At 48.3% G+C, this 15997-nt stretch overlaps 1 protein-coding gene across 3 annotated transcripts in view; it reads left to right on the top strand.

The window, feature by feature from the left end:
- The first annotated feature begins 398 nt into the window (after positions 1-398).
- The window catches only part of DRD2 (dopamine receptor D2), a 64717-nt gene continuing 49118 nt past the window's right edge, over positions 399-15997 (top strand). Inside the window, exon 1 of one of the 3 annotated variants that reach the window (XM_080688453.1) lies at positions 399-714. Coding sequence is in view for 1 of the 3 variants with exons in the window: in XM_080688455.1 (XP_080544581.1) it covers positions 640-714 (75 nt within the window). In the remaining 2 variants the exon portion in view is untranslated. The remainder of the gene's footprint in view (positions 715-15997) is intronic. The other 2 variants (XM_080688454.1, XM_080688455.1) reach the window with 2 other exon arrangements.

Here is a 15997-nt window from a genome sequence, read left to right as displayed (position 1 = left end):
TTCTATATAAAAAAAGAAAACGGACCTTGGACCTCTCCTCTTCCGTGACTCCCTGGATGGTGGTGCCTCCCAGCCCCACCAGTCCTCGTTCTCTGACTTCTCAAAGGAGGAAACAGATAAGCCGGCGATGAAGCCACTTGTCACAGCAGCCCTGCATATATACAGGGTCTGGGGGGAGCCCACTGTGTAGGCGACCGCTCAGTTCCTCCCTGGCTCCGAAAGACTGCATCCCGGACCCTAAGCCGCTCCCACCAAGCCCTGGCACTGGGAGCCTGGACACCGGCGCACAGTAGGGCAAGGCGGGGCCTGTCCCAGGGGCGGGGCTCAGGGCGCCAGTGGCCCTGGCGGCCCCGCCCCGCCCTCCCGTGTTCCTGGCGCACGGGCGCAGCTGAGCTGTCTAGGATCAGAGCCGGAGCTGGCGGCCCTCGGCGCGCACCGCGCGGCCTCCACGCCTGGTTCTGCGCCGCACGCCCAAACCGGTGCCCCTCCCCGCCGCGGCTGGTCCACTGCTCCCGGAAGCCCGGAGTCCATCCAGCGGCTGCCCGCCGGGGCACTGATCTGCGCGGAGGGGCCGGGAGCCGGGGACCCGCCGAGGAAAGCGGCGGCCCAGACGGCTGCCGGAGGGGCGGCCGAGGGTGGATGCGGCGGGAGACGGAAGCCTCGAGCAGCCTGCGCCCGCTCCGTCTCTGTCCCGGTGCGCCCTATGGCTTGAAGGTAAGCGCCAGCAGGATGGAGTGACCGGCGGCCCCGGGCCGATTCCGGTCGCAGTGGGAAGAGGAGGGAGCTGGGAGGCCGGTGCAGCCCAGCCAGAAGTTTGGCCACTCTGGCGCGGTCTGCCCGGGACTGCTCCGCCTGCCGTAGGGCTCTCCACGGACTTTCCTTCGGGCCGCTTGCGAGGAGCGGGGGGCTGAGGGGGTGGGGCGGGAACTCAGCGGCTGCCGTCCCTTCTCGCATCTTTCGCGCAGCCCAGGCGGGAATCGCCCCAGGCACGAGAGGGCGGGGCTGGGGCAGCTTCCCCGCGGAGCACCGGGAGCGAGCCCGGCCGAGCCGCAGCTTCGGGGGGCAGCCGCCTGTCGGCGATCTCCGGAGGGCACTTTCCGCCCGGCGCCTGAGCCCGGAACCCCATGGCGCCTTGCCAGAGGTTCCGACCGCCACGGAAGGAGATGGGTTATTTTTGCAAGGCTGCATTCGTGCGACCTGAGACTTTTCAGTTTCTAAGGACCGAAGCCAAGGGCTGGGGAGAGGCGGGTTCTGGCTTTACTCTCCTGCTCTCTAATGTTCCGCTGTCCTTGGTGCTGAATCAACGCTCTCCTTAGCCATCTCCCTGTTTGAGATCCAGTTGAGGAGGGAGGCTGGGATTTCAGACCCATCTAGACTTGAGAATGGGTATGATGGTGGGGCAGTAGCGGAGAGTGACTGTCTGACTCTGGAATGGACCAGGAGCCAGGTAGGATGGGGTGCGGAGGAAGGAGGCAGGCAGCTCTAAACGCCAGACAGAGCCTGTCCCTCTCCCTGTCTGAGGCTGGCAGCCCGTGTGTGGTTCCTCTTGAAGAGCAGAGGTAAGAAGCCTTGTGTGCATGTACACAACAGGCTTCACATTGGACACAAGTCACAGCACTGCAGCTCCGTGGGGACAGGTCCTTGTCTCAGCCACAGGGAAGCTGTCTGAGCGAGTCACTGTTGCCCCACCTGGTACCCCAGTACTTTTTGTGCTGGAAGCTCCTGAGGTTGGTGAGGTGCAAGATCCACTTTGTGGATCTTTGCAGTTTCTTCTGCAGATCCAAATACTTATGGATTGTAATCAGGCTACAAACCTTTCAGGCTAATCTTAGATTCTCCCCAGAAACTAGATTTTCAGTGATTCTCTGTCCTTTGGATGCAAATAATCTGCGCATCCCTGATTCATCCTGCGGAATTAGGACCACTTGAAAAAGAAATCATTCTTCTCATCTTTCTCCCCATTCCTGCTGCTCGGTGAAGGTGGGGGGGGGGAAGGAGAGAGAGAGAGAGAGAGAGAGAGAGAGAGAGAGAGAGAGAGAGAGAGACATCAATAAATGTGACCAGTTGCAAGAGAATCAGTGAGTAGTTTGCTGGGTCCCAGTCCCCTGCCTTTGACTTCTCTGCTTAGTGTTCAAAATTCCTGGCATGTGATTGGGGGTAGTGGTGTGATGCTATCTCTGAAATCAAGCATCTGATAAGGAAGAGCGTTAGACTTAGAGTAAAGTAAGGGTGATGGTAGCCCCAGCCTTGTTCTCCTGAAGAGCTTCTGAATTCCTTCTACCTTTCCTGTACAAACTGGGGATGAAAGGTGCCTGGTAATGGGGGGTTCTGATTTACTGTAGAGGTCTAGGGCATTTCTCCAAGGTCATTTTTTTTGCTTGTTTTAATGAACTCCCTACATCTAAATCACCTGGGAACCTGGTTAAGATGCATATTTTTGGTTCTTCCCAGAAGAGCTGCTGAATGAGAATCTCAAGCTGAGACCCAGAAATGTGCTGTATATATTAATTCTATATCTGGGTGATTCATACGTACATTGAGTTAAGAAATCACCTCTCATAAAAGTTCTAACTCCGTTGACTGGAAGGAACATGATTAAGGTCTTTCATTGACCTCCTCCTTGCTTCCTGCAGTTATACATGTTAAATTTCTCAGGTGTGAGACTGTTGTTGATGGAGGGACCACTCCCCTGATTAAATCCCTTTGCTGCAATAAAGGGTGCAGCCCAATCTCCTCTCCCCCAGGATTTTCTTGGACCTTTCTTCTTTCTAAAACAGATTTCTTTTTTTTTACTTCTCTAAGAATCTCCAGCATGGCTTCAGATTGACCTGTCCCCCTCTGTGGCCAACCTGATGTGTTCCACCTATCCCCTCCCCGCCACCCCCTTCTGAGGGAATTGTCTTTCATTATGTATGTGCTGTGATCTGCTAACTCAACTGCTCCTGAAATAACAAGTAGTGATTAGTTCAGTTTAGTAGCACGTTATGTTCCCCAGGGCTGGTAGCCACTAGTGCCCTGTTGGCAGTGACATATTGACTGTATTGATTTGGTCTATAAGCTAGGAAGCTCATAGGGGTGAATAAGTCCAGTAACGTTGCTTGTGGGATAGTCAGTCTTCTACCTTTACATGCAAGGTTAAATTACTTTTGCCTAGAACATGCAATGATGCAGGCAAGTCTGAACTTGATATAAACCCTCCTGTTTCTCTTTCTAAACCAGAGGAAACAAAAGGAGCTCAGGGGTTCATAAAAAATATGACCTCATATATACCAGGGATTGATCTGCTGAATTTAGACAGGCCTGAGATCACCATTCTCTGAGTAAACATGTGTAAGGGGAAAAGCATGTGGGCTCAGCCTGGAAACAGCTGTCTAGATCTCCCCCACAAACGGGAAGTCTCATTTTGGTGTTGAAGAAGCATGACTGTGAAGATGGCATGGGCAGGGGAGGTGGAGAATGAGAATGATGAGACTCCTTGAGCTAACCCCACCTTTTCCAGTGACTCATATTTTCTGGCCTGCCACCCTCCATTTTTTTCTCCCTTAGGGCTTAATACCTATGCATCTCCTGCAGTGAGTGTTTCAGCACCTAGGAGGGGAAGGCAGGATCAAAGTGGAGGTTTTATAACACCAGGACCCCAAGCACCAGATTGTATGTCACAGGTCACAGTAACCTAAGAGTTGAGGTCTTGAAAACAACTTAGAATGGCTGCCTGGTCAGTTATAGTTACTGGGACTTCGTAGTTATCTTAGATTATTTGGGTTCCTCAGAGGTCATCCTGGATGCCCCAGACCCTAAACAAGGAAGCTTTTCCTTTAGTCCAGAAATATGGTGGTCTCTCTCCTATTATTCAAGTTCTCCCAAAAAGCAGTGGCGTACTCTTTCTAGTTCCAGAGCACCAGGATTGGGTTCAGAAATCAAAACTTCTCCATCCTATCAGGAGCTCTGCTTAGGAAGAGAGCATCTTGCATATAGGAAGTGCTTGTAAACCACATACAGAAGGAAGGGCACAGTTTGGTTCAGCTTCCTAGCAGATGCCCTCCCTTGGATGTGGCCTCTCATTTAACTGAACCCCAGCATGACATTTTCCTCACCCACACCCATAGGGCATCTTACGGCCCTGGGAGGACCAAGGATTTGGCCTTAGGGTTACGTATGAGCTCTCCAGCTCTCCAGGATACTAAATGGAGCCACTCAGGGTGTGCAGGTTGCTTATTCACCAGTTCTGGGCAAGAGACTGATAGTTCCAGCCTTTTAAATTACTCTAATAGTGTTGGAATCCAACGTTAATACATCCTGCCTCTTACCTGTAGCCGCCACCAACGTATTTGAAGATTTCTTTTTTATTTTTTTTTAAACAATAGAATCACATTATCTAAATGCACGGGCTTGGAAAATAGCTTGATTATAGTGTCAGTACTGTGGGTGGAGGAATAGAACTATAAGATTAGCCACTTGGTTTGTTCATTTTTGGGTCCAGAGAAAGGAGAGAACTTGTCTTTCTGATCTGCACACATTTCCATTTCTTTCTCCTTTCACATCAATTTGATAAATGGGTTAAATCAACACCCTTGGCAGCTGGGATGTCCCCTGGGAGGGTGCAGCCTCCTCTCTTCCTAGGAGACATGGGAATGTTTCTCTGTGGAGGAGCAGAGGCCCCTGCTGGCTCCAGTGTACAGAGAAGAGCCAGAGGTGACACCCTGGGGACTCCTCACCCTCTGGATGGAAGAAGTTGTGCTGCTGCAGTGTCCCAGAGTCTGAGACCCAGAGGCCACAGGGCATCAGAGAGTGTGAGAGTGTAGGGGGGTGGGAGCTGAGAGGTGGACTCTTGGGGGCCTTGTAAGTGGTTGACATTTAGGTGTGCACGTATAAGGTGTTGGCTTAGTGTAGTTTGGGCAACTTTGTCATCTGATGGCACCTATAGGGATCCTTGCTTTTTCTAGGAGGAGATGGCAAACTCTTTGCTTTCTGCAGTGATGGGGAGGGGATACAGGGAGCACCAGGCTTTCCCTGGAGCCCTCTGAGTCATGCCAGCCTGCTCCCAGACAGGATGGTGAGTGAAGTTAAGCAGTATCAGCTCCTGGGGTCCTGTCTATAGACCCCCGCCAGCCCTGACCTCCAACTCAAGGTGCAGCTCAGTGTGCCAAACAGCAGCTAGCCATGGCCCCAAGGACACCCCCTGCAGATGATGGGGAGCCAGAGTGAGTCCTGAGGCCTGTCCATTGGTCACGGGCTTCTTGTCCCTAATCCCATTTTGCTGTTATTGCTTGGATTCCAAGTGGCCCAGCAGGGAAAGGCGTGAGAAATGAAGTTGTTTTTGTTATGCGCTGTCTAATTGCCTCCTCTTCTTCCTGCTACCCCAGGCAGCAATATCACTAGCAATTCTCCAGGAATGCTTGGTCTGGGAAAGTGGTTTGCTCACAGACTTCCTTAGAAGGGCTGCTTTTGACAAGTGGTCCTGCTCACCAGTCCCTCCATCACTGGTCTCACCATATCAATGTGCACTTGCTATGTGCAGGGCAGTGTGCTGAGCACTTGAAATGTGCTTTTTATTTCAACTCTTGATTCTGCAACAACTCTATGTAGGCACCATTATTATCCCTACTTTACACAGGAAGAAGCAAGGGCATCGAGAGAGAAGTGGCTTGCAGAAGGCCACAGGGCTAAATGCAGGGTGAGAGTCACAGTCAGACTGATGCTAAAGCAATAGCTCTCTGACCTATGTAAGTGGCACCCAGAATAAGAAAGGGAGAAGAATAGGGATAAGAAGGAACTTTCTTTGAAACACTGAAGTGACAGTGAACTTTGCATGTGATACCAGGAAAGGAGGAGGAGACAGCAGAGGGGGAAGTATGGATGAAATATACTTCTTGAGATTCTTAAAGTTGAGGACCATCTAAGAAGTGTGGTTCTGCACCTGGATCTGGGCACCTTTGGAAGAAATGCACTGGGGAGAACCTCAGCAAGCAGTGTGCACAGAGGGGAGGGAGGGAAGCAGGCACAGGAGGAAGGCAGGGTCAACTAAGCTAGCAGACTTCTAACCTCACCATAAGTTTTATAAATGACACCAGCATTTAGTCCCTTATTTAAACTGTTTAAAAAAACACAGAGAGATAGTTAAGCCTGTGGGCTCTGGAGTTAGATAGCCAGAATCTGAATCCAAACTTTAATATTTACCAGTTTGTTACCTTAAGCAAGTTGGTTAATCCCTATCATCTTGGGCTTCTCATCTATAAGTGGGGATGGTAATACTTACCTCATTGTGTTATAGTAGTAAGCCAATAGATACAAGAGATTTGAGAGTCCCTGGCTAAGCACCTCATAAATGTTAATGCTAATGATGGTTATTAAGAAACTCCAGAGGGAACATTTTTAGCTCTTTTCCTTTTGCACTAGTTCAGCACCTGATTTTACATCTCTAAAGATAAGAGCATTTCTAAAACTTTTACAGAATCCAAGCTTACATTTATTACACTCTCCACTTATCTGCACCACAACTCTTTGGTACTCACCTGTAAGAAGCTCTTACTCATCTTGGGCAAGAGGGGTTAAGATTGCTTGTCATCTCTTTGAATTAGGTTCAGCTGAACTCCCATCTTACCACATGCAAGCCAGGAAGAGATATTGGTCTTAATGGTGATGGCTTTGCACAGCCTCATTTTTTCTTCCCAGTTTTCCAGTTTCTCCATCTACTTCCTCAGGGTTGGAGCCTTCTTGATTGGCACTGACACATGCAATGATGCACTCTGCACAGGCCACGTTTTATTAAAATGAGAAAGAAGGAGAACATACCGGTGCACAAGGACTGGGAGACTTCTGTCTTTTCCCCCTGTTGAAAGGGCCAACGAACCTCACACTGAGAAGATTCCCCAAAGCTGGCAGGAAAACACCTTTTGGGGCTATTGATGGCAAGAGTAAATGCACCCATTTTTGGGGGGTGAAGTATGGTTCTGTCTGAGAAAGGGATGTAACACAATTGTTTCTAGGACACTTCTACTCTGAAAGTTATTCCTGACTTTCACCTTTTTCTTTTTCTGTGAATCCTTCCTTGAGGAGGACTCTTCCCTAATTAATACAGCTGCTTCTGACCACTTAATAAGGCTTGCTGTTCAGTGAAGGTGGAAGATTTCTAAGGATATGGCAGGTGTTCTGTTTCCTGGCCATCTTCCTCCGGTCAAGTGGTTATTCCTTCTTGGACTCAGAGCTCCCTCAGTTCTTACATTCATTTATGGCAGAGTCAACAAGAAAAGTGTATTAACAAGCAGAAACTAGCACCCAGGGTCCCAAGAAGAGGATGTCAGGCTGCCCAGAGAAACAAAGATATTTCCATACACATCTTTCTTTGGGTGATATACATTATACACGTAGGTGAAGAGGCCTGGGTCACTCTGGATGACTAATGGCACAAAATCTGCCCTTTCACCAGTCTTCTCTGGTGAGTTGGAGGGAGCTGGTGGGAGGCAAAGACTGCTTTCCAGAGACCCATGCTGCCCTCCCCACATTCTGAATCCTTTCTTAGTAACATTCTGTGGTGGCCAGCCTCCAAGATGGCCCTCGACACTCCGACCTCCTTCTACATTAAATAGGGAAGACCTGGGTACAATAATGCCTACATGACAGATGGTGACTTCTGAAGATAGGTCATAGAGGATATCATGACTTCCACCCTGTTCTTTCTTGGATCACTCATTCTGGGAAAGCCAGCTGCCATGTCATGAAGAAACTCAAGCAGTTCTGTAGAAAGGTCTGCCCTGCAAGTAAATGGGATCTCCTACCAACAGCCACGTGAATGGACCATCTTGAGAGCATATCTTTCCTCCCTGGACAAGCCTTTAAATGATTGTGGCCACTGCTAAGGTCTTAGCTACAACCTTTTGAGAGACCCAGAGCCAGAACCACCCAACTGAGCTGTTGGAATTCCTAACCCAGAGGAACTGCAAGATAATAAATTTTTGTTGTTTTAAGAGACTAGGTTTGGGATCATTTATTTTGCAATAGTATATAACTATGTTTCACACACTATGGTCGTGAACCTCTCGGCCACCATCTTTCCAGACCAGGCTACTGATTTCTGTATTCTTCTTTCCTGTACTCATTCTTCTCTGAATATCTTCTGGCATTCTAACCATTCAATATGCATCTTGTTTTTAATTATTTAATTGAGTAAATATTATTGACCACCTACTATGTACTAGGCATTTTCCTTGGTTGCAAATATGTCAGTAAACAAAACAAAGATCCCTGCTCTCTGGGAACTTACATTCTAGTGGAGAAGAAAAATGGTAAAAATAAATATAAAAGTAAATTACTGAGTATATTACTTGGCAAATAGTACTTGGGAAAGAAAAACATCTATTAGAGTTAGATGATGTGAAGTGCTGAGGGGTGAAAGAGAGGAAGTTTGCATTATTAAACAGGGTGGGTGGGATGGATCTCAATGAGGAAGTGACATTTGAGGAAAGATTTAGAGGATTGTGAGAGTGAGCTGTACAGAGCTATCAGAGGGAAGAGCATGCAGGCAGAGGGCATCATGGGTCTGCATGCATTTGAAAACATTTTAATTCTTATTCCCTATGGAACAATAATAGCACTCTGCATTTGGAACTCTCTTTTAATTTTCAAAACCCATGAGGCAATAGTAATCTCTTCGATTTGTAAATCACTTACACATACACTATCTCCTTTGGTCATTACAACCCCTATTTTAGCCCCTACTTTGCAGATGTGGCCACTGAGGCTCAGAGGGTTTAGGTGAAACTTGCTTAGGCTCACAGAAGTAGGAAGTACTGCAGTTATTGCCTTACGACAACTCTTGTGCTTCTTTCTTATATAACTATCTTTTTTCTTTTTTATCCTCACCCTAGGATATTGGTTTTTTTAAATTGATTTGAGAGAGAGAGAGAAACATCAATATGAGAGAAAAACATTAATTGGTTGCCTCCTGTATGTGCCCCAAACCCGCAACCTAGGTATGTGCCCTGATGGGGAATCAAACCCCTCACCTTTTGGTGTAGGCATGGCTCTCCAACCAAGTGAGCCACCTGGCCAGGGCTCCTATAGGACCATCTTATTGCATAATGATGATCTTTCAATTGTTCATGTCTGTCTTCCTCACTAGATGAGAACTCCTTGATGCAGAGTCTGTTTCATATGTCCCTAGAACCTATTGTAACAAAAAATGATGCTAAGCACTTGGTAGTCACTTAAACTGTTGAGTAAGTGGGTGAGTGAAGAGGTGAGTGATGGCTTACTTCTCCAAGGCTGTGCTTACTTGAAGCCCAGCAAAAGTGTCTGGAAGTGGCTTGGGTGTCCTCTACAGGTTGAGTGGGTCAGCAAGATGCTCAGAACTTCCTTTCATCTTCAGTTAGCACTCTCTGCTTCCCTACATTATAGTTTGGCTGGAAATCCTTCACAGTTTCATAGGGCTTAGATCCTGTTTCAGTCAGACACTCCCATAGAGAAGGTGTTGGGAGAGCTGTGAAGGAAACATATACCGATGTGTTGGTCCAGGTCAGCCTGAGGACCTGAAGACAAACAGAATGGGGCAGTTGTTGAGGGTTGTCTTTTGACCCCTAGGTGGTTAGTTTTGAATCTTGGATTTAAAGTTCGGGGAACTGGGCTGATCCCTAGTTAAGATACAGATAAGCATTACTTACCTAATACTGTTTAAAAGTAATAACAATTTGGACCTATCTTTCTCAAAATCAATTCTAAAAAATTTGACACCCATCCCCTGCCCAGTATAACAAAGTGATTCAGAGGATGAACTTGGAAGCCAGACTAATGTAGGCTCAAGTGTGTGCTCTGCCAGGAACCAGCTCTGTGACCTCAATCAAGTTGCCATAACCCCTTTGAAATTCAGGGTTTTTCCTCCATAAAATAGAGATAACCATGGCACTTACTTCATAGGGTTTTGCATATCAAGTGTTTAGCCTGGTACCTGACACACGGTAAGCTACTGGGAGGCATAGAAATGTCTACAGATCCTTCCCAAATTTTATTTTCTCTCCTCTGGAGGGAAGAAAGGCATTGCAGATGAGGAAATTAGACAAGGTGGGACATGACTCAGAGAGGGTTAGCCTTGGAAGAGCCCACTGTCACATAGCAAGAGGGTGGCGGGCTGCACTAGAGCTGACTTCTGCCCCTGGGCCCTTTCCACCACACCCTGCTGTCACCAGCCTCAGGGCGGAACAGAGAGGATTCAAGGAAGTCACATAAACTAAGTGCTAAGAGAAGAGTTTGAGGTGGGGATAGCATAATGAAGGGCTGGGCTTTAAGTGGGAGAGTAAGTCAATTGACTGCATTTTTATATTTATTCATTTTTAAAGAATCCTCACTGAAAATATGTGTTACTATTGATTTTAGAGACAGGGAAGGCGGGGGAGGGAGAGAGAGAGAGAGAGAGAGAGAGAGAAATCGATAAGAGAGAGAAACATCAATTAGTTGCCTCCTGTATGCTCCACTACTGGGTATATGCCCTGACCAAGAACTGAATTGGTGACATTTTGGTTTATGGGACAACATTCCAACCAACTGAGCCACACCAGCCGAAACTCATTTTTAGTTAAAAAAAAAAAAAAAAAAAATCAGAGCCCGGCTGGTGTGTCTGTGTTTGAGCATCTACCTATGAACCAGGAGTGTAATCATGGGAACAGGAGATTGAAATGGAGGGTACTTGGAAATGAGAGGTTCAGGAGTTGAGAGGCCAAGGTGTTAAAAGCTGACTCCACCCAAGTCAATGGCAGGATGAGGTGCCAAAGTTTTCAGTGAAAAAGGGAAGTGACTAGGAATCTATGGATGACTGTGACAGAGAGGGATGGGGGACATGGATGGATAGCATGCACCTTGAAAGAACAGTCTTTGCCCAAGTGTTGGGGAGATAGTAATGAGAAAGGGATGGAGGGTGAGTCTCCTGGAAGGCTGCAGAAGTGGTGCTTTAAGTCAAGGCTGGGAGTGGAGGAGCCCACTTCTGTGACACAGCACACACCCCTTTCAGATCCCACCACACTGGTCTGGTCTCTTCTGCTCCCTCACAGGCTCATGAACTCACTAAATCACATTCCTTTCCTTATCTGCAGAGAATGGAAGAGAAAGAAGAGAAGAAAGACAAAAAGAGGGTGGCAAGTGGATGTAAAGATGTGAATGAGAGATGCAAGGAGTGGAGGTTATAGGAAGAGGAAAGAAAATGGATCTGTTGACATTTGTTGTTCCTCTGCACCTACTATAACATTGCCAACCTTTGAATATGTTGTTTTCTCACTCTGGCCAGGTAGATCAGCTGGTTAGAGCATTGTCCTGATAGGTCAAGGTTTCGGGTTTGATCCCCAGTCAGGGCACATACAAGAATCAACCAATGAATGCATAAGTAAGTGGGAATCGATGTTTCTCTTTTCTCTCTCTAATCAATAAATAAAAATTTAAAAAATAATATGTTGCTTTCTCTGCCTTAATTATTTTAAAAAATGCTCTTTATTGATTTTAGAGAGAGAAACATCAATGTTGAGAGAAACATGGATCAGATGCCCTGACTGGGAATTGAACTGGTGACCTTCTGGTGCCTGGGATGATGCTCCAACCAAATGAGCCAAACCAGCCTGGGGAACCTTCCTTAATGCTTCAGTCCTTGACATTAAAGGCTAACTTCTAACCAGCCTTTAAAACTGAGCAAAGGCATCACTTCTTCCAGGGAGCCTTCCCTGATTTTCCCACTATATTGTACCACCAGCCTGGTAGGGACCCCCTCCTCTCTATTTCCAAACCATATTATGATTGTCTATTTCTCCACTAGGTGGTAAAGTCCTTGAAGATGGGAGTGGAGTCCTTACCTCTTCAGGCTAGGTACCAGAGGTGCACTGTACGTGGTGGGACTGTGATTAGGAGACACCACTCCCTTCCCCCAAACACACACAATAATAAGACAGGAGGACACAGTGTCTTCTGCTTATCCTTGAAAACCCCACATTATTAAGGCAGGCTAGAAAGTTCCTCTAGCAAGTGATTTAGACTGGAGGGAGCCCAGCATGTCAAGGCTGTGAAGCACCTTAGGTACGTAGACTAACTAACTCCTCATACGTAGACAAGAAAATGTGCCCATAGCATGAGCAATATATCTAGAGTCTCATGACAACTTAAAAGGATCAGACCCAGACCCTGGGCCCATGATCCAGCCCACTTCCCACTATACCACACCAGTGCCCCACACCATGCCTGAGAGCCAGGGTGGTGTTTGCCACACTACTTGGCCTCAGATAGCTTTACCAAAAGTTTCCTAAATTTAACCAGCTCCAAAAATCATCCTTTTGCCCTTTCTCCCTGTTTCTAGGTTGAAATTGCTGATTTGGTGACCTTTATTACTCAGCTCAACTCTATAGTGAGGGGAAATACAGATAAATGAAGATAAAGTGAAGTGAAAAGTAGACCAAGTTGATCCTACTTTTCCCATTTCTCACAGAAAAGCAGACTGTAGGCAAGTTAGTGCTCCATATAGCAAATGCCATGCAAAAGCCCTTTGGATGCTGTGTTATTGTTACTGATTATAAGGTGCACTGATAACTCATCTGTCATATCTGAGCATGGGGCAGCAAGGAGGGGACAGGAGAAAGGGTAGTTAGTTCCCTTGCCCTACACTGAGCACATGCTTGGCAAGTAGTAGGCTGTCAATAAATAATTGCTTCAATGAATGAATGAATGAATGAATGAGTACTGTCCCCTTGTAGAGCAGGCTGAGATTTGCTCCAAAGTTGATACACCCCCTCTCAGTGGGTCTGGTGCCACCTCCTGAAGGAACTGGATGGCAGACAGCTCAGCCTGGAGAAAGCCAACGGCTACCGCCTTCCTTCCTAAGCGCGTTGGCTTGGCTCCTAAATGTAATAGTAAAGCGCGTGGAGACAGGTGGCTGTGAAACTGCTCAGATTCCCTGCATCCCAGAGGGAGAGGGGGAGGGGCAGACCTCTCTGCAGAGCGCATAGCTGTGACCCTCACACACTGTAGGATCATGTAAGCTTGAGGAATATTAGTTTCCTAGGGCAGCTCTAACAAAGCACCACAAACTGGTGGCTTAAAACAACAAACTTACTCCCTCTCAGTTCTGGAGGCTGGATGTCCGAAATCCAGATGCCAGCAGGGCTGTGCTCCCTCCAAAGGCTCTAGACTCCCCCGGCCTCTTCCAGCTTCTGCTGGCTCCTGGGTCCTTGGCTTGTGGCAGCATAATGCCAGTCTCTGCCTCTGTCCTGACATCGGCTCTGTCTCCCTGTGTCTGTCTCCTCTCCTCAGAAGGATACCAGGTATTGGACTTAGGACCCACCCTAATCCAGTGTGATGCCATCTCAATCCTTAACTACTGTATTTAATAATTTACTCTTAATCATATCTGCAAACACTCTATTTCTAAATAATGTCACATTTTTAGGTTCTGGGTGTTCATGAATTTGGCGGCTTGGGCAGGGGGCGGGTGTGTGGACGCTGTGTGGAGCTGCCTGCCTCGCTGGTCCTTGGTCCCTGTAGACATCCTTGGCCACTTCCAGGGCAGGAGCATTTCCCTCCCAGTCACCTGTTCTCAGAACAGCTGCCTGCTTATTTAATTGAAGCCTTGTCTCCTGCATTAGAAGGCAAATCAGGACAAGAAAGAAAGCAATTAGTATGGCTGGTAGCTTGGGATTAAAGGGGATTCACTGACCTGCTGGCAGCATGGTTAGGAAGAGGGAAGGGGAGGGGAGTTTGGAGAAAGAGAGGGGATGAAGGGGATGAGTGTTCAGGAAGGGGAGGCCTATGGGAACCCGGGTTCCTGCAGCATGTGAGCTCTGGTCCAGTGAAGGCAGAGGCTGGGTGCTCATACAAAAGGCCCTCCATAGTCGTTAGGGATGCAGGGATTTGTACTATTTCACTCAGCATTCATTCCACCAGCCTTTATTAATGCCTCCTCTGTGTCAGATCCTCAGTCTAATGCTCTCATTTCACAGATGAGAACACTGAGGCTCCAGTAGGCCAAGAGAACTATCCAAGGTCTCTATGGGGGAGGAGGGAGGGCAGAGTCAGGACCCAAATCCAAATCTCTGACACTCAATGTACCTCACACACAGCAATGTTCTCCTATATACTCAGTCCGCAGTAGGACCCATGGTCCCCACAGGGGAAGAGCAATAATAATAACAACCCCTGCGTCTGGACAGGGCTCGACTTTGCACAGTGTGTCCCTAAAAGTCATTGTACTGCTGCGCCTTGATGTGAAGGGGGTGGAGGCAGGATGAGAAGGGCTTCACAGCTCCTGGCCCTGAGTTCAGCTTTGCTGGGAGTGGAGGAAGGGGGGGTGTAGGCTCTTCCTGTAGAGAAGGGGAAGAGCGAGGGCCTCACAGACAGAAACTAGCAGGGACTGGCTCTGTTGTAAATCCCAAGGGAGCCCCATCCTTAGTTTGCCCAGTTGGCCAGTCCTCAAGGAGATGATGATGGTGCTGGGAACTTTCTGGACCCTTGGCATGGATCACAAGCCTGATTGATACCTAACTGCTCCCCTGCCAGCCTAATTGCCCCTAATTGCCCTCCCTTGCAGGCCTGGTCACCTCTAACTGCCCTCCCCTGCAGGCCTGGTCCCCCCAACTGCTCTCCCCTGCAGGCCTGGGTCCCCCCCAACTGCCCTTCCCTGCAGGCCCAGTCGCCCCCAATTTCCCTCCTCTGCCAGCCTGGTCACCCCTAACTGCCCTCCCTTGCAGGCTTGATCACCCACAACTGCCCTCCCTTGAAGAACTGGTCCCTCCCAACTGCCCTCCCCTGCTGGCCATCTTGTGGTGGCCATCTGTGTCCACATGGTGGCAGCCATCTTTGACCACATGGGGGCAGCCATCTTGTGTGTTGGAGTAATGGTCAATTTGCATATTACTCTTTTATTAGGTAGGATATTTTTATTGATTTCAGAGGGAAAGGGAGAGGGAGAGATAGAAACATCAATGATGAGGAGAAACCAAGATGGCGGCATAGGTAAACACCTAAACTGCTGCCTTGCACAACAATATCAAAACTACAATTAAAAGACAAAACGAACACCATCCAGAACCATAGGAAAGCTGGCTGAGTGGAAATTCTACAACTAGAAGAAAAGAGGAAAGCACATTGAGACTCAGAGGAGCTACAAAAGGCTGGGGTACGGAGGCTCACACGCAGAGAGGAAGGGCGGCTGAGTGCGTGGCTGGCTTTCTAAAGCGGGAGGGAGAAGGAAACTCCCGACTGCACTGAACTCCAGTCCCGGGCGAGATGCTGGGAAACCAGACTCATTTGGGGGGAATCTGGACTGTCAGGAAAAAGAATGCACACTGAGACTCGGGAGCTGCTGAAGACAGAGGTCTGGAGGCGCATGCGTGCGCAGAGAGGACTGACTGCTGAATGCACGGGAAGCTGAGTGCGCGGCTGGCTTTCTAAAGCGGGAGGGAGACAGAAGCTCCCAACTGCGTTGAACTCCAGTTCCAGGCAAGTTTCTAGGAACCCCGACTCATTCGGGGAGAAACTGGACAGTCTGGCAGTGGGCGAAACTCGAGGGCAGCTTTCTCTCAAAAGTGCTTGCAGCGATTACCGAGGGACACTGAGACCCAGGAGCCTCATAGGGCAGGGCTGATGGGAAACCAAGGCTGTCTGCTTTGGTTTCGCCCCATCCAAGCTGAGCACAGAGGCTTTTGCAATTTTGCAAGTCTTATCTCAGAAGAGTGTCACCAGCACAGAAGTGTTCACAGCGTAGACGCAGCTGATCCTCACAGCCAATTGGCCTGGAGGTCAATTCCTCCCAGTGATACCAACAACAATCAAGGCTTAACTACAACAAGGTTGAGCACATAGTCCACAAAGGGGTGCACCAAGAGTGTCCCACCTCAGGTAACTGGGGAGGCTGAGCCACTGTGCCCAGAGGACAACAACCACACAAAGCTACTCTACCAACTCAGGGAAGCAGCAAAAATGTGGAGACAAAGAAACAGATCACAAATGAAAGAAATGGAGGAAAACAAATGACTGGATA

The sequence above is a fragment of the Plecotus auritus genome, assembly GCF_963455305.1.
Source record: "Plecotus auritus genome assembly, chromosome: 9".
NCBI classification, from domain to species: Eukaryota; Metazoa; Chordata; class Mammalia; order Chiroptera; family Vespertilionidae; genus Plecotus; species Plecotus auritus.
Note: the sequence above shows the minus strand (reverse complement) of the source record. Positions and strands in the feature narration are given on the sequence as shown.